General features: G+C 41.9%; 1 protein-coding gene across 1 annotated transcript in view; it reads right to left on the bottom strand.

The window, feature by feature from the left end:
• The window catches only part of CAMKMT (calmodulin-lysine N-methyltransferase), a gene marked incomplete at its 3' end in the record, with an annotated part of 302,677 nt that overhangs the window by 5,177 nt on the left and 273,218 nt on the right, over positions 1 to 24,282 (bottom strand). Inside the window, exons 8-10 of the mRNA XM_084234492.1 lie at positions 19,113 to 19,187; positions 12,322 to 12,385; positions 641 to 772 (exon numbers count right to left, since the gene is read on the bottom strand). Of these exons, the coding sequence (XP_084090618.1) occupies positions 641 to 772; positions 12,322 to 12,385; positions 19,113 to 19,187 (271 nt within the window). The remainder of the gene's footprint in view (positions 1 to 640; positions 773 to 12,321; positions 12,386 to 19,112; positions 19,188 to 24,282) is intronic.

Below are 24,282 nucleotides of genomic sequence, written 5' to 3'. Positions count from 1 at the left end.
GACACTTGCCTCTTAGTGTCCTATATTGCTCTGTACCTATAAATAATAAAAAGGCTGATAACATTGCTTTATGTAAGCAAGCTTAGAAATCACTCCGAGATAAGTGCTTTTGACCTAAATCTTGTAGTGCCTTGATCTGACATATAACCCCACAACTGTGAAATTCTGTATGAGATTTAACAGTCTCAAACTGCCAAATGACCCAGCCATAAAGCAAGCAGAGATAAAGATTTACAGTCCAACATGCTACAATTAGACATTCACCTTCTATTTATTTCAGTGCAGCTAAGCATTTAACCTACTTAAAAGCCAAAGGTTTTTCATTAAAATATAAATACTTGTTTATCATTCATTCCATGCCACCTCCCCTGCATCCTATAAATTAGTCTATTATGAATGAAAGATTAGTTTGTTTCAGAAAAAAGAAGTAAACAGAAATGGTTTCTGTAAAATCCTGCTAGACATGTAAAGATAAAAGATGGCTTTACCACACAAAATAATCAGATACAAATAGCTGTTCAGAAGCAGCACACCTAAGGAGTACTTTAATCAAATATTTAGGTTACCTGCCAAAAAGACCATGATCTCTTCAAAATGCAATGCGGATTAAAGTGTTATCTAACACAAGCAGAAAACTAACCTTGGAGTGGAAGTTTGAAATGTGTTCATCATAATTTTCATGTCTTTGGACAGAGAAACCGGCTTTTTCAGCTAGATTGCAAAACTGGTTTAAAGTATTCCCTCGGCGTGGGGCACATACCATTGCTTTCCCCTACAACATTAAAAAAGGAAATTCACATATTTTAAAACCGGAAGACAACCAAATATAACAGACATTGTCAAGGCATTTGAGGTAGCACTCTTGGGCAGAACACACAATTGTTCTTGAGGTGTTCACACAGGACGGGCATTCACAGTGAGGATAATTTCAAGGATAGATATATGTCAACAGGAAAAGAAATCATTTTCTTCAAAGGGCCAGTTGCTACATTTTATCCTTTTCAAACACCTTTGCAGCTGGTTCCGCCCTGGCCTGGCAGCTGTGAGGGTCCCACATGGCCAGCAGACCTCTCCTGTCTTGCCCGCTGCTCCCCTCAGCAATGTATTTTGTCAGCCTGCCTGTTCTGTTCCCCGCACTATCTCTGGTGAATCCTCTCACCCTCCCGCGTACCTGGCCTGTACCCCGGTTCTTGTATAAATAAATCTTTAAAACAAACAAACAAACAACAAAATGTGACTCAATGTTGGTTTTCTGTACAATATACACATGTCTTGGGTCCGGTGGTTTAACATACACTAGATTTTAGAGTAACTAGTACAGGGCAGTGCCACCCACCTTGCATCTGCTTAGCAGCTGCCCACACATCCACAGCACAGCTCCAGAGAATGTGGCAGCAGCAGATGCCTGTAAATGTTAGTTTATTGTGCCTTGAAAACTCAGTACCTCTATAGAGACAAGCAATCCCTGTTGGAGAATTTTTACATTTCTTTTTTTTTTTTTAAAGATTTATTTATTTATGCATACAAGAGCTGGGGTACATGCCAGAGCTGCAGCGGGTGAGAGGATTCACCAGAGACAGAGTGGGGAACAGAACAAGCAGACTGACTGAAATACACTGCTGAGGGGAGCAGCGGGCGAGTCAGGAGAGGTCTGCTGCGTCATGTGGGTTGCTCCCTGGCTGGCCAGGGATCAAACTCGTGCTGCAGAGGCTGCAGATTGCTTCACAGTGCGGTGTTAAACCCCTTGCACCACTAGGGAGACCCCCGAATGTTCACATTTCAATCCTACCACTCACTACCTGTTCTGTGACCAGGCTGTCAGGGACAAAGCTACAGGAACTTGGCTTCCAACTTCATTGACTCCTTCCCAATGGTCATCATGGGAAGTGGCAGATTCTAGTACTCAAATGAGTGCTTTTCAAAGAAAGTGGCAGAATGAGGGTAAGCAGTCTTTTCCAAATAAACTGTGTCCCTTATGAGACCATTGCAGAGAGCACAGGAGGGCTTGAATAAACAGATACCAGATTTCAGAAGATCATCACACATGCAACTCCACAACCACCGTCTGCTGACGATTGTGGCATTGGGATGTTTTCCTCTCCTTCTGAGATGTGCACAGAATGGTTAAACTTCAGAATGTCCTTTCCTTTGTATTTGTTTAAAAAGATGACTTTATGCTTCTGTTGATTTTAAGGTTACACTTCACCTCTATGAGATGCCACTTCAGATTTTGAAAGAATCAGGAAAATATATCCCACTTTCTTATGAAAGGTGATTTATGGTTCACACCTGCCAAGTATTTATGGAGTGTCTGTTACATGTAGGACACTGGGCCAGGTGCTTTATATGCATTGTCTCCTTAGTTCTTTTTTTTTTTTTTTTAAAGATTTATTTATTTATTTATACAAGCACTGGGTACAGTCAGAAGTGTGGGAGGGTGAGAGAATTCACCAGAGCCAGAGCGGGGAGCAGCAGGCAGCAGGAGAGGTCGTGCCATGTGGGAACCTCACCGGTGGCCGGGTATTGAACTGGCGCTGCAGAGGCTAACAGGCAGCTTCGCAGCCCAGCACTCAACCACTGCGCCACCAGGGGAGGCTCTGTCTCCTTAGTTCTTCAAACCACCCAACAGTGTAGGTAATACCAGCTCTGTTTTACATGATGCTTGGAAAGATGAGATCATTGGTCAAGATATAACTGGAAAATGACCAGAGACCCATCTACCTGACTCCAGTGTCGATGAGCTTTCCACGATACCACACTGTCTCTTTATTAGTAATAGTGGTGACAATAATAACAGTAATAATAATAATGTGCTTCCTTCTAATCCATTCACAGCTTTTGCAACAACCTCATACAGTAGACATTATGTTCCACAAACAATTAAACATGGAGAGAAAGGCTTGAAGATTACAGGGAGGGAGGAACTGAGGCAGGAAAGGGCTCTGGACTTAAAGGGAGTCTCCACCATTAAATACTTGTGTCACCTCAGGAAAAATCAAAACAAGAAAGTGGTAGAACTGTTGAGCCTAAAACAACTTTAGAGGTGACGTGATCCTTTCTTCCATTTTACAGATAAGGAACTCAAGTCATCCCAGCTGACCCACTCAGTTTCCTTTTTCTTTCTTTTTTTTTTTTTAAGATTTGTTTTTATTTATTTATGCATATAAGAACTGGGGTGTACACCAGAGGTGTGAGGTGGTGGTGGGCTGAGAGGCTTCACTAGAGACAGAGTAGGGAGCAGAACAGACAGATTTTACTGAAATACACTGCTGAGGGGAGCAGCTGGCGAGACAGGAGAGGTCTGCTGCGCCATGTGGGTTGCTCCCTGGTGGGGGACTGAACTCATTCCTCAGTGGCTGGTGATAGCTTGATAGCACTGAGACTTAACACTTGTGCCACCAGGGAGGCCCCCACTCAGTTTTCTTATCTGTCAAATGGGAAGAACAAACCCTGCCATGTCTGCCCTTCATATCCCAAGCAAGTTGTAGGGACCAAATGAGGTGACGGATATGAAAAGCAAGGTCATTGAGAGATGAGATTAGAAACAGCTATGCCACCAAATAGTGCTATAAAAATTCCATCAATTTTCTCTCCATCTTCCTCTCTTTCCTTCATTTACCTGTAAGAAAATAGACTGATAGACTTTCCTGGACAGCAAGTGTGTTTTCATACTGTGTTTACATAGACATGTACACACTCAGGCACATAATTATAGCAGCACCAATCATGCCACTACACTTAAGCTTCTGTCAGCTTTTCCAATATTAATTGCTATTTTCAGGCAGTTTTCAAACTTAGCAGCTAAAATTCATTTTGATGTGAAACTAGATATAATACATGGTCTCAGCAGGGAATCAAAAGTCTCCATTAAAAAAAAAAAGAGGAAATACTAGTAGGTCATTTTAGTCATTTCTAAGAGCTGGTTGCCGTTCTGGATTTTTGAATAATGGAAGTTGTTTTATTTTAAAGTCACCTGCAAAAATGGCCTTCCAGTTACAATTGAAGAGCTGATTTTTAACAGCTATTATCTAAGCTGCAGAGCATAAGGTTTGCAGGACTACAGGTTTCCTGGTGGGTTGATGTTTGCATTAACAAAGCACATGTTCCCCACACTCCACCCCATAATTAGTTGGGGTGAGCTGGATGGGGGCCCCAAATGAGCATATAGTAGTGCTCTCTGCCCAGACATCTTTTTTCTCCTTTAAGTGTCAGTTTACCTGTCCCTCTCCAACCTCCCTATAAAACTGCAGCCCCTCCCCCACCATGCTCCACACCCTCTCCCTGCTTTATTTTTTTCTTTTCTTTTTTTAATTTAATTTAATTTATTTATTTATACATACAAGCATTGGGTACAGTCAGAAGCGCGGGAGGGTGAGAGAATTCACCAGAGCCAGAGCAGGGAGCAGAGCAGGCAGAAGGACCCAAGTACACTGCTGAGAGGAGCAGCGGGCGGCAGGAGAGGTCTGTGCACCATGCGGGACCCTCCTCCGGTGGCCGGGGAGCAGCCGGGGAGCAGCCGGGGAGCAGCCAGGGAGCAGCCGGGGATCAGCCGGGGATTGAACCGGCGCTGCAGAGGCTGCAGAGGCTGCAGGCAGCTTCGCAACCCAGTGCTCAACCGCTGCGCCACCAGGGGAGGCCCTTTATTTTTTTCTCTAGCACTCATCACCACAAACACACATTATATCCTTGTTTGTCTCCTCCAGCTAGAAGGTGTGCTCCATGACAATGGATCTTTTAATGTTTTATTTGCTGCATTTTCTCAGTGCCTTGCATATGCATATAGTAGACACTCAATATTTGCTGAGAGAATAAACTAAATCCAGATGTTGAATAAGCTGAGAAGAACAAGTTTTTTGGGGATTTGAAGGCCACGTTCTACAGCTTATTCTTTAGAGAAGATTTTCTTCAAAAACCTTTCACAGAGTCCGTGGCTATGATGGGATTTTAGAGGGCAGCCTTCTGTGCACAATGCAGTGCCCACAAGAAAGAGAATGAGCAAGCAGTACTTTTAATCTCTAATTATTCAGTTAAGAGTTTTACAACGTTTTCTTTTTCAATTGAATATTGACATCTTTGAGATGTGGATTAATATTTAGGAGGGACAATAGTACATCAGTCATTCATTCAAAAAACATCCACAGAGCCTACTGAGTGCCGACATCCAGTCTATAATGAACAATTTTAGGACCACCAGGTTCCCACCCCCACCCTATAACTTCAGCGGAGCAGGACACTTCGTCTGCTCAGAGGAAGAAGCCTCACAATTTAGGCTGCAAAAATCAAAATAAAAAAGAATATAGATTTCAAATTAGCCCATCACTTCAGAAAAATTATTTTCAATTTACCAAAGCACAACTTTCTAGGCATTCACAGTCACAGAGTCATTTTAAACTCAGATTGAACACTCAATTGAATGTAAAATTTTGACTGATGAGCAGAAATTTGAGCGAATTCATTTATCCCTGGAGAGGAGAGGGGAACAGTTCCACTAAATAACAATGATATTATTTACATTGTGAGCTCAGTTGTTGCTATTTTGCTAGACTAATCTATACTCACATATTAAAGGGTGTGTATGTACTTCTGGAAAAAATAAGTATGCTTCAGATATATTTTAAAAGGAATATACTATGCCAATGAGATGCCTTTATTCCTTTTTCATTTCTAGGCAACCAGCTATTAAGTTCCGATTACATGTTTAAGCTTATGTTTATTTTCTATCCATTTTTTTTTAACCTGGTTTCCTAGATGCTGCATTTGCCTGTTTTTTTTCCCCCTGCGTCTCTTTCAGTCTCCTTTCTTGGCTCCTCTTCTCCACCTGCTCCTTAATTACTAGTGGTCTCCAGGGCCCCGCTTACATTTTTCTTCATTTTCTGAACAGCTCTAGGCAATTGTACCATAGTCTGTGACTTCAGCTATCACAGATATATCACAACTCCCAGGTACATAACTGCAGCATTCACCATTGTCCAGGGCCCACACTCTATGATGTGGTTCTCCCTGGGGGTGAGAACTTAAAAGACACTTCTCCAAAGAGAAAATGCAAATGGTCAACAGACATTTTTTCATAAAAAATGTTCAACATCCCTCATCATCAGGGAAATGCAAATCAAAACCACAATGAGATACCACCTTACACCAGTAAGAATGGCACATATTAAAAAAACTAGTAACAACAAATGTTGGCAAGGATGTGGTGAAAAAGGAACTCTCCTACATTGCTGCTGGTGGGAGTACAAAACTGGTCCAACCACTATGGAAAGCGGTCTGGAGGTTCTTCAGTCTACTAAAAATGGAGCTACCATATGACCCAGCAATTCCACTACTAGGGATCTACCCAAAGGACACAAAAACACTGATTCAAAAGAACACCTCTACACCGTTGTTTACTGCACCACTATTTACAATAGGTAAAACCTGGAAACAACCCAAATGCCCAAAAATAGATGACTGGATCAAGAAGATGTGGCATATATACACAATGGAATACTATTCAGCAATCCAAAAAGGTAAACTCATGCCATTCACAGCAATGTGGATGGAGCTAGAAGGAATTATGCTCAGTGAAATAAGCTAGAAGGAAAAAGAAAAATATCGGATGGTTTCACTTACAGCAGGAATATAGGGGAACCAAATAAGACATCAGTGTAAAAAAATAGTACCAGTACAAAACACAACAAAGCAAAAATGGACAATTATAAATCAGAGACATCCTGCAGGGGAGGAGGAGGGAGAGGCATCAGAGGGAGCGAGGGAGGAGCACAGGGGACTGAGGTGATGGTGCACGGTGCCTTGGGGAAGGAAATTCTATGGGCACTACACCTGAGGGGGTGGGGGGAAGCAAATATTGTTTAAAAATGAGCAAAGATGTAAAAAAATTAAAAAAATAAAAAATTGTTCATAAAAAAATAAATTACCAATTATTTTAAGAAAAGGGAGACTAGGAGAGAGGAAGTGCTAAGCTTCTCACATCCAATATAAAAAAAGTTGTTTCACTTTTGTCTGTTTTATAATGGGATGCTGGCTAAGAATGTTTTGACCAAACAGTTCTGCACTGAAATAGGATCTGGAAAACACTGATACCTTTTTGGAATTGCAGGCAAAGCTCAGCATGACCTGACCCATGCTTGTGTCTGCAGCCTTGTCTTCTGCCATTCCTCCATGCCCACCTTGGGCCAAATGCATTGCAGCCCCTTGATTTGTTCTTTCTGGAACCCCTGTGTCTTCAAACATGCCAATATCCCCTTCAGGGGGAATGCTTCTCTCACCTCCAGCTCTTTGCCTGGTGAATCGCTCATCCTTCGACACCCAGATTTCAGCACAATGCTTTTGCTGGCTTCTCCTGGCCTCTCTGCTGCTTCCATGGATATACCTCTGCTATATCCTTTAACTCACCACCGAGCAACTGCCCACCTGCTTGTCTTGGGCAGGACTGTGAGCTCCTTTGTGGCAGGAATATGTACTTTATTCTATCCCCAGTACTAGCAGTGTCTACCATCTGACAGGCACTCAACAAACGTTTGTTGAATGACTCTCCCAGTGACTGCCCATTCAGTTTCCTTTTCGCACTCTTCACATCTTCCCTAGCTCCTAATTGGGAAATTCCAAGTAGAAGCTGGTACTTGTTGGGTGTCTAAGGAAACTTTCTGCTTTCAAATTCTCTCTTACTCCACACCAGGTTTTATGCTATGGTCAGAGTGATCTTTCTAGAGTCCACCTGACCACACCACTGATCAAAATCTTTCAATGGCTCCCTATTGCCCGTATAATAAAGCCCAGTCTCTTTGTCATATTGTTCTCAGCCATTTTACAAAATGACACCCGAAACTATTCAACCTTATCTTCTGACATTCTCCAACCCTAACCCACAAACCATACAAAAACCCACACTCCAGCAAAATCAAACTTGTGAATTCTAAGGCACAGCATGCTTTTCCATGCTCTATAACTATAAGCTTCCTTCCCTCTGCCAGGGATGCTTCCCCAAGTAGTTTTACTCTGTCCTGTACCTATTCCCTAGGACCCACCATAGTGCATTGGAATTCCTGGCATCTCATGTATTAATCTGCCCTGCTAAACTATGAGATTCTCATAGTGCTCGTTATTCATATTTATACCCTTACCCCACATTCCCCAGCACAGAGCCAGGCAGAGAGTGGTTGTTAAACAAATGCGTGATGGATTAAGACAGAGTCCAAACTTTTGAGTATCTCACATATGACTGTAAGAGTAAATCAGAAACAGTCACAAAACAAAAGCAGTCCCAGGTCATACATGGTCAGGTACTTGGCTGTTATAAGCCATTCTGCACTGTCCAGTGTAGTTCCAGCTGTGGGCAAGTATGTCATATCTCCACACTCAGCTTATAACTGCCTTGGGGGCAGAGATTCAGCTCTGCACAGGCTGAATAGGTCCCAGTTCTATGGATCTTAAAACCATTTGGGACCTGTGTCCCTGTAAACAGGTGAGGCAGGGACGGCTGAACCAAGATCGGGCAAGGACTTTCTTGACCTCCAGCCAAACAGACATGAACCCTGGGGTCCTCCAGCACCATCTCAGTTCACCACACTGAGTCCACGCTCATAAGCATGTCCCTGAGATAAGCAAAAACAGAGTTTGGACTGATTAAAAACAGAGATGTCAGATTAAAAAGTAACAATTTAAAAAATGAGGAAATCTGTCAGTAAAAAGAAATTGCTCTCCCAGAATGAGAGCCCATGATTTACAAGTACTGCACATACTGGACATAGACTGGCCTCCAGGGATTTGGCAGTCAGCTGGGGGGATTTCTTCAGTTAGTTTCCAAAGAAGGTGAAAGGCATTCCACAGTGATGTTTTAAAATTCTTAGACAGGGCCTCCCTTGGTGACGCAGCGGTTGAGCGCTGGGCTGCGAGGCTGCCCACAGCCTCTGCAGCGCACGTTCGTTCCCTGGCTGCCGGCGAGTGTCCCACCAAAAAAAAAAAAAGATTCTTGGACAATCACTCAGTAATGCTAACAAGCTGGAGAGCTGTCAACATGGCGCCCCCATCCATCTTCACAGTCCGAGTATACTCACACCTGCCTGCTAGCTTGGGATCCTTCCCTGCACCCAAAGTCATTGTCAGAGGTTTGACACCATTTGTTGGTTGTCACTTTTGGACTAGACTTCAACTTGCAGGCTGCTGTAGCTGTATTTTAAATTACACTTAGGTCCTCTGATGTCAGGCTTGGCTGAAGCTCTTTAAAGAACAAAACAGTGGGCCTTCCTGGTGGTGCAAGGGGTTAAGCACAGCACTGTGAAGCTATCTGCAGCCTCTGCAGCACCAGTTTGATCCCTGGCTGGCCAGGGAGCTATGCACACAGTGCAACAGACCTCTCCTGACTTGCCCGATGCTCCCCTCAGCAGTGTATTTCAGTCAGTCTGCCTGTTCTGTTCCCCACTCTGTCTCTGGTGAATCCTCTCACCCCCCACACTTCTGACCTGTACCCCAGTTCTTATATGCATAAATAAATAAATCTCCTGCTGGATTTGCCTAGTTTGAATGGCTGAGAACGCATGACCTGTTGGTGTAGCACCCCAAGTTGTTTCTCTGTGGGCCTCTTGAGGAACCTTCAGCTCCTGGGTCACAAAACCATGGAGGGGTTGTCCTGGCTCGAGAGGACTTTAAAGCAGCTCAAACTGTAAAGGAATAAGCCCTAAGTGGTATCTTGGCTGTGACTTCCAACACAGACACCAGCGGGGGGAGGTCCTGAGAAGCAGCCAGCCAGCCCCACGAGCTAAGCAGCAGAAGAATTCAGTGTTTCCTCTGGTTACCCCCTGTAGGGTAAGGAAAAATGTCAGGCTTTTCTGCCCTCCCGCCATCAGGATAGATGATGGATCCTTGAGGTCCTGAATGCATGCCTGATGGCGGACACCTGGAATAGGGTGTGGGCAGAGGTAGATGGGATTCACCTGGGCTGAGACTGCTTTTAAGGGCAGCATCATGGGGACGCCAGTAGAAGCTGAGGAGAAGCCGAGAATGAACAGAAGCTGAGAGAGAAGCAGAGAACGCCGGAGAGCCCAGATAGAGTGAAGACTTGCTGGGGGCTGGGAGGCCTGCCAGCCTCCTGGCCCCCCAGCACCCCTGCCTGCCATGTATCTGGTAATCCCAAGAAAAGACTTGCAAAAACCACTGAGGACTCTGACTCCTCCTTAACCCGGTCTGCATGGGATCAGAAAACCTGCACTGTGTCCATTCCTGCTCCCTACACCCCCAAACTCTGGGAACACTTCCAGCCACTGGCACAGGATAAGGAGCTGCTGCTGTTCACTGCCAAGTCCATGTGGCCCTTCTATAGCCCCCTGGGTAGAGACCCAGGGAGTACAAGTGCTCTCCCTCCCCAGACTTCTGATGGGGGTGAGATCCCTGGGTGGTAATTTCAGCATGTGCCATCCACAATTTGAATTTCCCCTCTGACGGTGGGCCCTTCAACCTTAGCCTAGAATGCCCAGCAGCCTCCTGTATCAGTCATTTTGTGAGGGGCCTAAATGTGTCCCCCTATACTTCCATTTCTAATGCTACAGTTTGCAGAGGCCCCTCTGACTTGGCCTCCTAGCTCTTCACATAACATGAGTTAGGTATCACCTACTCCAGGGCTCTGCTCCTCCTCTTGCCCTAAGGATGAGTTTCAGTAGTCAGAAGGCTTCTGTCCTTGCCCAGAGGGGGCTGCTGTGGTTCAGGGTTTAATAGAGGGTATAAGAGAACTGCTGGAGATTCCAGTCCAATCTGCATTTAGGTCTATTCATAGCTTGGGCAGTTTTCTATTGTAAATCATGCGAATGATTTACAATAGTTCCTAGGTAAATCATGCAAATCTGCTGCAAAAAGGAGTATTTGTCACAAATAGCCTTTGAAGGGGGTGTTGGTGATGAGTGAAGTACTGTTTGTGCCATGTGAGATCCAGGAGTCCTTGAAAGCATTGTATTTATGTATGATATGGTTTCAGAGCCTTTACGTGCAATAATCTCAGTGCCCTCTCTAAAAATCCTGGGCAAATGCTCATAAGAATCGCCCAAGGCTAACAGGGGGATGAAGAGGCCCCAAATTCCTTCTTCTACCCTCAGCTTGGGCTGCTCGCTGGGTCATGGCAGCAGCCATCAATAGCTTGGAGCATGCTCCTTCCTTGCCTCAAGACCTACTGCCCACCTCACAGGGGGAATTGAGAAGGCCAATTTAATTTAATTGATTACCACTTACAAAGCTGTGGTTACTCCTCTGAGAGGCCTATTTAAAGTTTCTGAGCTATACAGAGATAACAAAATAAAAAGCAACTGTGTAAAGCGGAGGATGATTATCAAATTGCTCTGGGAACCTTCCATGTGAAAAGAGATATAAAGGAAAGATTGAAAGGTATTAGTCTATAAGTCTCATTGAGGTTAGAAGACTAGAGCAAACCTTCTTTTTAAAAAGACTTTAGAAAGAACTTTAGAAAACACTTCACACACGCACACGCACTGCAGTCCCTTCTCAGATAAATGTGAGTTCCTGTCTTAGACTGCATTAACATTGTTAACCTATTTTAAATTCCTATGGCACAGCGAGAATCTTACATACTTAGAAGATTTTTTTTTAAATGCATGAGCTTTAAACTCGTTTTCTTACTTTAAATAGATGTATATTAACTCTCCGTTTAGACTGCAGGACCTCCTAGCTTAGTATAACAGTCCAACAAAATAAGAGTGGATACAAACTCTGTAATTTACTCACAGGCATAAATGGGTATATAAATGTAAAAATGTGCACAATATTTTATGCCATGCTTGGCTTCATTGTGACCTAATGTTTATAATATGTAAATAATGGCTTCCTTTTAAAGCAAAGAACTTTTAATACACAGATTCATCTGAAGTCCTTTCCTTTCCTATAAACAGAAATAAAAAGCAAAATATTCTTTTATAACAAATAAATACCCAATGACAAAGGTTACCATTGGAGGGATTTAAAATGACAGAAGTCAACAGAAAACCTTCAGTATCATACTTCTACTTTAATATGAAGATATTGTTATCAAAGGAAAAGACTCAAGAAATTCTTTGATAAAAATAATCTCACACTATCTTTGAAGCGGTTTCATTTATTTTACTACCCACTGTGTTTCTTATCAGAAGGCCAAGGGTAAGAAGTTTCCTAGTTATGATTAGGAAAGAATCTGATAGATCAGAAGACCCAATTGAAGTTGGACATAATAAGTATTAAAGTATTACATGACATTAATCCTGCCATTCCATTACTCTCTCCATCTTTGTGCACAGACTAATTATTCTGAAGCCAGTGTTCAGGAGAAAATACAAACATACTTACCCTGGGCTGGAGTAATCTCTTTATTGCATCAACAAGGCTGGCTCTGTACTGGTCCAGAAACAGACTGACATTGAGAAGAGAACAGAATCCAGATTAAACTGGGTTTTCAAGTCTAATGCTACTAATAGAGAGAAGCACAAGGCTAATTACACATGTTTACTCAACACTAAAAAGAGAAATTGTTGCCTTCCATTCAAATGTCTCACTGGGGGGAAAAAAAGATATTGTGGTCAGTGTTACCCAACCAAAGCCAAGTCATCCACACGCTAAGGGCCAGGCTCACACATGACCATGTGTTGATGGTAAAGGGGCCATTGCCAGGCTGCTGTATGGGGGAGTCATCTGGCTGAGATGAAGTACAGCCCTTGAAGCCTCTTCTATGAACCTGGGCCCTCTGTCCACCGAGGGTGCTATGAGGCCACCCTTCAAAAACAAACCACCAGCCCTATTACACCCAAACCACAACAGTGAGGAGCAATAGGAGTAGCACTGAGGTTAGACTCAACCAGTCACCAGGAAAAAAGGGCTCCAAAAACAAAGACCCAGATTAAGGTCATGTGTCCCCAAGACCACAGCAACTCTAGATTTTCATCCCTTCACCTCCACATTGATCTTTTTCCAGGTCACTGTGATTTTTCATTTTTCTCCTCTTTTTTTTGAGAATTTCTGTTGTTGCTATCACCCCTTAGTTGGGCCAGTCTGACCCTGTCTTCACTAGGCCTTAATTAATCTTGGAAACTTGAAACAGTTTCCTTATCCAGGGCTTGCAGGTGAGAACACTGGGCAACTGCCTTATGCCCTGTACAACTGCCTTATGCATTTCAAAAGGGGCTCAGTGTAGAAGCCCCCTTTCCAATTTCTAGTGCTTCAGTTTGGTGTGCGCCCCTGACTTGTCATAGGTGCACTGCACACAGCGTGAGTGAGGACCACCTACTCGAGGACCTGCCTTCTCCTCTGAGCTAAGGGTGAGTGTCAGCTGTCAGGGCTGCAGTCCTTACTCAGTGGAGAGTGTGGTTCAGGGTTTAATAGAGTTCTAGCGCTGACTTTTCTGCTATGTGACCTTGACCTTTCAAATCACTTCACATGAGGCCTTGGTTTCCTTCTCAATAAAGGCCCACCAATGTGGCTGTGATGGGCATCAAATTAATAGTATGTCAGTTGACAAATATTTATTGAGCACCTGCTACACACTAAGGTTGTTTGTGGCATTGAGATAAGCTATGAAAAAAACTAAGCTCTCATCCTTAACAATCTTCTATTCTGTTTTCATTTACGTCTCACGCATTCTAGCATGGCATACACACACTAAAGTTACCCCCAGAAATATTTACTTACTGCCTAACTGGCCGATCAACATAGTCCCTGAAATTGAGAGGCTCGTATAGGATGTTAGTTCCAAGGACCCTAAAATCAGTTGTCCGTGTTCCTTTCATTGTGACCTAATGTTTATAATATGTAAATAATTAAATCTTAGAGCAGAGGATATATCTAATTCATATACTACAAAAATTTGTCTTTAGGTGATAATCAGTGATTAATAGTCATGAAGGATTGATAAGAAAGGGATCAATTTAAATCTACATGTTGTAAAAATTTACTGTTTTCAACTATATACTTTATTCTTTAGTCATGTTAATAATATCTCAGGTTTTAATAATCAAGCAGCCTGTTTTTGTTTTTTCTAAGACTATCACTTTGGGAAAATATCTATCCGTCACTCGGGCCTATAGGAGACCTGGCTGGTTGGGATAGGAAGCATTAAGAAAAACACCAATCTCAGTTTATTCTAAGAGTGCACCCTAAGAGCTGGTAAGATTATTAGAAATAAATAAACATCACCTTAAAAACTAAGCTTAAAACATAAGCTTATAAAATACTTTTTCTACGTAATGTTGGTAATGGTGACACATTGATATCATAGTTCATTTGGAAAATGCAGCTTAACACGCAGCACACATTCCAAACACAGTTATTTGAAAGGTAATGTTGTCTACTCCATCACTCCAAATCAAATTTCCCAAAAGTAATTCTTGTAGTTCTCTAATAGGTTTTTATTCCAAGCAAGCTTACCTTTCTACTTAGCTCTGATGCAGAATTTATAACGCTTTGTAGGATACGTCATATGAGCAATTTCAATGTGCTTTAGCAGGAATGATATATAATCTCCTGAAAATTTATCCCTTAAATAAGTCCTAATGGGCTCAGAGAACAGCAGTAGCTTAAATGGATCTATTAAAAAAGGCTGAGTGGGTCAGTGATTGGGATGGAGATACCATTTCAGCTCTCCCTTCTGTAACTGATCAAAAATACACTGATGGTCAGTCTAGTTTTGTCATTAAAACACACACACACACCCTCACACCTTACATAATTCAGTTGTGGAATTAACAGTTTGCTTTGTTCCACTGTTCTGAGTTACATATTTCACAACAAAGGAGAGATGTTGGCCATTTTCATTGCCTCCCTTAGAATCAGAGTTTAATGCAGAGCACAGAACATGTACAACCCCTTTTATTTGGAAATTAACTTGTGCAGAGAACATGGAGGCATTTCTCTATCCACAGGAAGATCCCAATGTGATTTCCAGATGACGTGTGCTAAGGTACACTCACTGGTGCTGATGGGGTTTTCAGCAGAGGAAGGCCATCTATTGGTATTTATCAACAGATTGTCCTGGGAGCTGGGTGGGGTGTACTGTGCTCTCACCAGCTCTGCTCATTAGGTTTTAAGATCTTAGGTGATTTGTATCTTCTTAGGGACTGAATTTCCTCAGGTGTGAGGTGAAAGGGTTCACTATATTTGGGTTAAAGATCTTTTCTGTAAAGGTCTGTGAGTTATGATATAGGGCTAGCCATGAGTACAGCATCTGGAAGAAAACAAATTCTAGGCCATTTTTAAAAAAAGATTTATTTATTTATGCATTCAAGAACTGGGGCACAGTCCAGAGATGTGGGGGGGGGGGAGGCGAGAGGATTCACCAGAGACAGAGTGGGGAGCAGAACAGGCAGATTGACTGAAATACACTGCCGAAGGGAGCAGCAGGTGAGTCAGGAGAGGCCTGCTGCGCCATGTGGGTCACCTCCCTGGCCGGTTGGGGAATCGAACTTATGCTGCAGTGGCTGCGGATAGCTTCAGAGGTTGTGTCTTAACCCCTTGCGCCACCAGGGAGGACCCTCTAGGCCATATTTTGAGAAAGAAAAATTTTTAAAAACCAATTTTTCCCCATCATTTAAAGTAAAAAATGATAGGAAACAGAAACAACCTACCACATAGAGTGTAACAATGCTGAGAGAGCGAGCAAGGTGGGCAGACAGGCTGACGTCTGTAGTTGCCCTGCTCTCTTCCCATGGCCTCAGGCTGCCATGGGCCTATGTGGTGCCCTCACACGCACTTAGCTCCCTGTGTTGGTGATGGGTGGCATTTCAGACTTGCTTTTCAAGCCTTTAGAGAATTCAAATGTATAGGATCATTTTTATTTTTGCAGACCTGCAATACACTGGAAAGCCATCAAACACAGAATGGAAGGTTCACTGGATAAAAAACATCTTCCTTCCAGACTCCTTCCTGAAGAGTAGTCTGGAAAGGTAGGCTTAAAGTTAACAATTGCTCGCTGTTCTAAACTCAGCAAGGACAGGGCTGGACTGCATTCCAGAGGAGTGGAACTCTCCTAGTAAACTCAACATTAAACAAGTCAGCCAAGGAACTTAAGAGGCAGGTTTTAAATTTTTTTTTCTACACCTGTGGTTAAATATTCTAATATTTTGATGTTTGTCAACAGCACCCTTTTGCAGGTGTGACTGCACCTTGATTTTTCCTTCTGTTATTTCAAAGTTGACATTTTACAAGTTATTTAGGAACTGTTGAACCATGAAACTATATTTCATTGTCAAAAATGCTGAATGGTGCAATAATGACTAGCTTTCACAGTTTGCCTCTTTATTTTATAATCTAGTTGAGCTACTAAATTTAGATGCGAACTAAGAGACTGTCTCTTCTGGGAAATAAGTTATTTCCCCCATTGCCTACAGGTTCATGAATGTTTGAATGTAAATATATGAATATATGAATGATTTAAGAACATAAACATATCACTGCTCGTTGTAATCATGTGCATTTTACTTGAACCACAATGTGGGTTTGGAATAGGTTTGTGAATAGAGCTTGTTTTCATGTAAATGGGATCAAGCAGTACCACTGGTTAGCTATTCAGGGAATCAGACAATGCCACCTTCGCTGGAAATGCTTCAGTAAGAACTTAATCCATGTACCTAATATTTGAACTCCGACTCTTGCTTCCTATTCCTGTGTCCTAATGCAGATCTCATTGACGATGGCTAAAGGATGGGGCAGGATTCAACATGCTCTCTATACTTCTGGCACTGGGTGTTTTAGGGTTCATCCTGGACATAGTGTCCAAAGAGAGCTTTCCTTTCCTACTCTGTCACATTCTGGGGGAAAAGGAATTGGGGGCACAGTGTGTCTGCCCCTAGAAGAGGCATGCACACACTAAGTCCACAGAAAACACCTGTGGGACATAAAGAACCCACGGAGTCCTGGCTTCACTGCTCTGTGCACAACATGCACATTAAAACATCACTGTCCTGCCTAAGTTTCTAAGCAGCTTTGCCCATTCCTGTGAATATGAAGAGAGACCATTACCAAAGCATTTCTCTTGGAAATAATATCAGCATCGTGGTGAGAGTAGCTTAATGTTTCACATTTACAAATGGGAAATTATAAACAGGCTGACATTCTGGCACTTACAACACCAGGAGGAGAAAAACTTAACAACTCAAGCATAGAAAAGCCATTTATAAAATGAAACTTGGTTTATTTTGTTTATTTGAATCCATAAATTCTCACAGGGCTACTAGAGGTGTGTGCATGTGATGTGTGTGCGTATGTGTAACATTGTATTAGGTTATGTGTTTGTAATGAAAAGCCTTAACTGACATGCATTATATAATGCATATCAGTTGTACCTAACCCTGTTGTTGACTAGGGAAAAAAGACTATTTTTCAAACATATGGCTATTTTTAACCTGAGAACATTAATCAGAAAAGAGCTTAAATCTCACATCCTCTGCTTGTATCTCTGGTACAAATAGGATGACATTTTGCAAGCGTCCATAACACAAGGTATGACAAAGCCAGGCTGTTTTGATATTGGTATGAAGGACAAATTTAACTCTAAATCTCTTGGCCAGACCTGACTTTCCCCACATAATCAGGGTCCACCCGTGTGCGACCCCCAGTTAAGCCTCCAAGAAGATGCTGCTCTCCTTCCTCTTCCTGCTGCTCTCTGATCTGACTCCATGCTTAATCTGATCTAATCCTGCCAGCATTATTTTCATCTGTGCAATGAAACCTGGAGGATCCTTTCTCAGATTTGGTGAGGAAAGGCATTTACTAAATTACTTGCTCAAATCATATGGTGAGGTTTTCACTCCTTATTTTTCATTAGAGGAGGGTGTATAACATTGAGACACAATATCAATAACTAGGTAATGATAACCAGAAATCTCTCCTTCCTTTTTTGGAACAAGGTTTTCTGAAGCTGGATGGAAAGAGACTAAAAGGGCTGTGAAAACTAGAAACCTCAACAGAACACGAACCATCTGAGTAGTAAATGTTGTATTTTAAAGATGACACATTGCTGCTCAAAAAATAAATAAAAAAATGGAAACATAGTATTTCTTTTTCATTGAGAACTATTTTTCAGAAGAAAAAAAATAAAACAAATTAATTCCACTGACTTTGGTAGAAAAGTTACCCAGTGAAAATCTTATTAAAATAATAATAATTAAAAAAAAAGAATTTCATTCAACTCTCCTCTAGGGCAAGTCTTGTCCAGGCTCTGGATTTTATGATTGGGTTTATCAATATAATAGAAATTCTTCAGAATCTGAACTTGTGTTTTAAAATCTAAAGTGTCATTTAAAAAATCAGGATAAAGCTACAAATAAAATCTTACTCCTAAAGGGAAAATACTGGTGAATTGCCAAAATAATTATTATTCAACATGCATAAAGAAAATACATATGATTTGTTGAAATAATTATAAAGGGTATATGTATATACTTTCTCCCCCCTGTAACTTAGGATCTGACTTTCAGTAACAATAAGTAGACTGGGCTAAAAGAGAAGACAAAATATCTAATGTGAATCATTTTTAAAAAGCAGGCATCTCACAGAGATTTTAATATTATTATTTGCATAACAATAAAACGTAATTTTATAATTCTTGCTTTATGTATAATTATCATAATTGAATACATTGGAAATATTAGCTAGCAAACATTCATTTTAAGGAAAGCTGTTTCCCTAAGGATATTCCACAGATATGTTTATTTGCTGAAGTGTATATGTGTGTGTACACATATATATATTCCCTTATATCAATAGTCAGATCTCTCCTAAGAAGTAAGCTAATTGAGCTGTTTGTGTTGATAAACTCCTTTTTCTCCAGACTATTCCTCTCCCAGCCATAATTATTTGCAATTTGCCTAAGTCGTCCATTTACTGATACGTCAAGCATGAAACAGAGGCAATTCCAGAAAATGGAAATGCTTCTCAAAATCAATCTTTGGGAAATAATGTGGTAGAAGTTACTGTGTGATAGAAGACTACCTTATAACTGTCACATGGAGATGAATATTAATTTGTTGAGGTTAAGGTGGCTTTGTGCTTCATTTGTTGACTTTGCTTAGCCGTCAGCAAAGCAGCACAGCCCAATTACTCCAGCAAAGCTATTTTTTCTAACAGGAGTTTTATGATTTTTATGTACTTACCAGTCAGCACACATAACAATGTCAAAATGTCCTTCCAGTTGAGAGACATCTGTCTCATTATCCCATCGTAAAACGCTTGAGGAGAAAAAGATTTTAAAAATTATACTTGGTTTTTTTTTTTTAACTTTTGATTTTGAGCTATTAACATTATTTTTGTGGCACTTGAAATTATTTAAAAGGTATATACAAATTATTTCAAAAGGTATAATAAAAAAACTAGGGATGTAACTGTCTCTTCTATATTTTATTTAGTCTTCAAATCTAGAAGAGGAAGAATTTTCTATTTAAATACAGTAGTTAAGCTTTTGCTAGTTTTTATAGGTTTTTGGAGACAAACTAAGGAAAAATAGTTTTACATTAGTCATTAGTCATTAGACTCATTAGAATGAGTCTAGACTCTTAACATCAAAGAAGGACATACTGAAATCAAAGTCTTCCTCATCTGATTGGAACACAAATTTATAAAAATAAATGATTTTAAACTTAGTGTGTATCTGTCTTGTCTGACTTGTCAGTTGCATTTCTTGTTGATGAAGTGAGCAATCTGGTAAGGTAGAAAAAAGGAATAGCCAACTTTCATTGCTAGTTCTCAATTTTCAGGCACATTTTAACTTTCACCCATCCTGACACTCTGTCTCCAAAAGAAGATCCAGTTTTAGAACTCATATTAGTAATAACAATTAATAAGATGTGTTTTAAAATTCTCCTTGTCCTTATGAAGCTGTCAGAGATTTTAGATTACTCTCAAATAATTGTGGTAATTAGCATTTTTCCTTAGTAAAGGTTTTTAGTGATTCCTCATTCTACCACTTCAAAACTGTGACTGGTCATGCTAGTTTTCAAAGTAAAATTCTGGTCCTCTCTTCTATTTTTTTTAAGATTTATTTTTATTTATTTATGCATACAAGAACTGGGGTGTAGGCCAGAGGTGCAGGGGTGGGGTTGAGAGGATTCACCAGAGACAGAGCAGGGAGCAGAACAGGCAGATTGACTGAAATACACTGCTGAGGGGAGCAGCGGGCGAGTCAGGAGAGGTCTGCTGCACCATGTGGGTTGCTCCCTGGCTGGGGATCCAACTCATGCTGCAGTAAGCAGTGGCTGGCGATAGCTTGACAGCGCTGAGACTTTTACTGCTGCACCACCAGGGAGACCCTCTCTTTTACTGTTTTTTTTTTTTTTAAGATTGATTGATTGATTGATTGATTGATTGATACAAGCACTGGGTACAGTCAGAAGCATGGGAGGGTGAGAGAATTCACTAGAGCCAGAGCAGGGAACAGAACAGGCAGACCGACAAAATACACTGCTGAGGGGAACAGCGGGCGGCAGGAGAGGTCTGTGCGCCATGTGGGACCCTCACTGGTGGCCGGGGATAGAAGTGGCACTGCAGAGGCTGCGGGCAGCTTTGCAGCCCAGCGCTCAACCGCCACCAGGGGAGGCCCCTCTCTTCTATTTTAAAGCTAATTTGAGTGAGCACATCCTACACTGTCCAGTATGTTCGCTTATGTTGATAGCTTCTTTATTTCTTCTACATCTTCCCTGGGTGAAGTCACATATTTGAAAACAAAAATAAGTCTTATTTTGATAAATCCAAAATTTCTCATATACTTTAATATACATCAGTGGTAGTAAATTTCTTGAGATAGAAAAGATGAAACATATAACCACGAAAATACCTATATAGATGGAACATCAGCTGCTCATTCACTCTTTCAATTCATTCTTATTGAGCAGCTGCCATGTGTCAGGCCCTTGCTGTGTTACAAACCATGTCTTCACAGGGGCCACCCAGTGGACACATGAACCTGTGATTTTGATGGCGTGTCCCGTGTGTTGTGTAAGCACAGACTTAGAACTCCAGGGAGGACTTTCCAGAAGAGGTGGGTGACCTATGTGTTCACCGGTTCTGTGACACATGGACAAGCTTTTATAAATTAACTCTAGAGTTGGGGCCTCCCTGGTGGCCCAAAGGGTTAAGTCACAGCACTATGAAGCTGTCCACAGCCACTGCAGCATGTGTTCACTCCCCGGCCATAGAGGTGACCCACATGGTGCAGCAGACCTCTCCTGTCTCGCCCGCTGCTCCCCTCAGCAGTGTATTTTGGTCAATCTGCCTGTTCTGCTCCCCACTCTGTCTCTAGTGAATCCTCTCACCGCCCCCACCTCCCCACACCGCACCTCTGGCCTGCACCCTAGCTGTTGTATGCATAAATAAATAAATCTTTAAAAAAAAATTAAATCTAGAGTTGGACTTGCCTGAGCCCCCTCAGAGAGTTAAGACACAGTGGAAACCAGGAACCTCCCAAAAGATTAATGCTTACTTTGCTTTTGAATTAATTCCTGAGAAACTCCATGCACCGGAGAACTGAAAACAATACTTCCATCTTTTCTGGAAAAGTTAACGATTCACTGCAACTGGGACTGAGGCTTAGAGGGAGGAAGGGCCTATTTTCACCCACATCAGATATTCTGAGAGTCTTCGAGAGTTTTAGTATGAGCAAGATGGTTTAAAATATAGATCTATGCTAGTCCTGTTCAAATCACAAATGTGTCCACCACATACCACACAAATTTTTGGAAAAAGCAAAAAGTATTCAAATTACTTATAATCTTACCATTCCATGCACCATTGTTTAGAAGATGCTTCAAATATGTGTATAATTATGCTTTCATAATTATGAAAGCACCAGGATAGAAAGTGCAGGAAATCCTATTTGATGATATTGGATACTGGGTTCCTTAAGTGCTTCAGCTTCTTGGTTCAACAAAAAAAAACTGGACAGGCTGGGTCTAGACAGCAATTGGCTGTGAATTATCACAGCAGATATAACAAGTCATGATTCTAAAAGAAAGTGAAATGGGCCTCCTTGGTGGTGCAGGGGGTTGAGCGCAGCACTGTGAAGTCCTGGCCAGCCAGGGAGCTACCTACATGGCACAGCAGACCCCTCCTGTCTCGCCCACTGCTCCCCTCAGCAGTGTTTTTGTTCCGTTTGCCTGTTCTGTTCCCCACTCTGTCTCTGGTGAATCCTCTCACCCTCCTGCACCTCTGGCCTATACCTTAGTTCTTGTAAGCATAAATCAAATTTTTTTTTTTTTTTTTAGAAAAATACACTGTTGACAGAAGCAGTGGGAGAGAAAGGAAAGGTCTGCTGCGCCATGTGGGTAGCTCCCTGGCCAGCCAGGGATTGAACTTGTGCTGCAGAGGCTGCGGATTGCTTCACAGTGTGGTGCTTAACCCCTTGCACCACTAGGGAGGCCCTAAATAAATCTTTTTTTTTTTTAAAGATTTATTTATTTATTTATACAAGCACTGGGTATAGTCAGAAGTGCGGGAGGGTGAGAGAATTCACCAGAGCCAGAGCAGGGAGCAGAGCAGGCAGGAGGACCGAAGTACACTGCTGAGGGGAGCAGCAGGCGGCAGGAGAGGTCTGCGCGCCATGTGGGACCCTCCTCCAGTGGCCGGGGAGCAGCCAGGGATCGAACCGGTGCTGCAGAGGCTGCGGGCAGCTTCGCAACCCAGTGCTCAACTGCTGCACCACCGGGGAAGCCCCTAAATAAATCTTAAAAAAAAAAAAGAAAGTGAAATGTGTGGCTTGGTTGTACAGACCACAACATACTCTTCAAAGGCACATTATCCAAGTTCTCACAAGGCTTATGGCTATGTTGGCCCCAGGTTGTTGGCACATTACAAAGGAGAAAGGGGTGTATGTATAGAGTCCAGCTTTCATGTGACAGACATAATAGATTCAAATGTTGATTCCCTCCCTTACTAGCTGTGTGAACTTGGGCACTTATTTAAGTTCTCTGATTTTGTTTTCTGATTTGTAAGTGGGGATAACAATGGCCATGCTGAGAACACATTTACACTATTTTCTGGAATTGTGCTATTCACACAGCATATGAGAATGGTGTCCCCTGGAGTTGTGCAATCAGGTGGGCTTCCAATATGGAAAAGCCTAGAGATAATGGTGACTTCCATATTCAAGGACAGGTCCTTCCAACTCTTCTCCAATGACCCTGCCTTCCATTTGCCTTCTCAGGTAACTCACATAGTGGTTAGGCACACTAGGGCACTGCTTCAGCTGTAAAGAAGGTCCAGTTTTTTTTTGTTGTTGTTGCTTATATTCCACCTATTGCAGACCAATACTTTTGTAAAATACAGTACCAAATTAATAGTCAATGACATTACAAGAAGCAAAAACATTCCAAATACAAGTCCAAATAAAAGTCCACTGATCATATGCTTAGATGTCATTATGTTGGTAAACATTACTTTCAATTTCTGAACTCACCTCATTGCAGATCAGTAATATACAGGTCACAGAATGATACCAGCTCATGGCCTACTTGTCGAAGCATCACTCTAGACCTTGTCTTTATGAATAATTGCAACCTGGATCCACTCTCTGACAGCCCCTTCACTGCTCACTGCTCTAGAAGTCACTCTGATTTCAACCATTTTTCAATGTCCCTGGTCTATAATCTGCTGACCCCCTCATCATGTCACTGTTCCTTTTCCCAAGTGTTTATCTTCCCTTCTTGAAAAGCTTAGATCATGTAGTCAATCAATTTAAGTACTCCTTTGCCCACACCTCCCCTTGTCCCTCTCTCGCTACTGCATATTTGTCAAATCCAGCTCTCTGCCTGCTTCATGACTAGATCAATCTGTGCTCCTAGAGGTGGCTGCAGAAGGGAATAAGTATCCTGACAGGCTTTGTTTTAACTTCATGACCATAAGCCACTAGTGGCCTCTTGTTTTCTGGTAGTTATACTTACATTTCGCTTTTCCATTCTAGATGTCCATCTAAATCTCCTAGGTCATTATTCTGCACCACATTCTTGCTTTTAGAAATTCTAACACATCCTCCCTTACCCTCACTTTTAGCCAAAGATCTGACCTCCTACTTTACTGTCAAAAATTGGTTGAGAACTTCCACAAACTCCTACTACTGTTGCATTCCTAAAAGCTTCTGTACCTACAGAGTCTGCCTTCTTGCATATTATCATAGGTGAATTAGCCCTAGTCCTCTCTAAGTCTGGTATCTCCTTTATACACTAGACCCATTCCTTTTCATCTATTCTACAACACAGGTCTTGCAATTCTCCCTTTGCTATTCTCCACTCAGTTCTTTCCTTTCTCCTGGATTATTTCTGTCAGTACACAAACATG

Source organism: Talpa europaea, assembly GCF_964194135.1.
Source record: "Talpa europaea genome assembly, chromosome: 6".
Lineage (NCBI taxonomy): Eukaryota > Metazoa > Chordata > Mammalia > Eulipotyphla > Talpidae > Talpa > Talpa europaea.
Note: the sequence above shows the minus strand (reverse complement) of the source record. Positions and strands in the feature narration are given on the sequence as shown.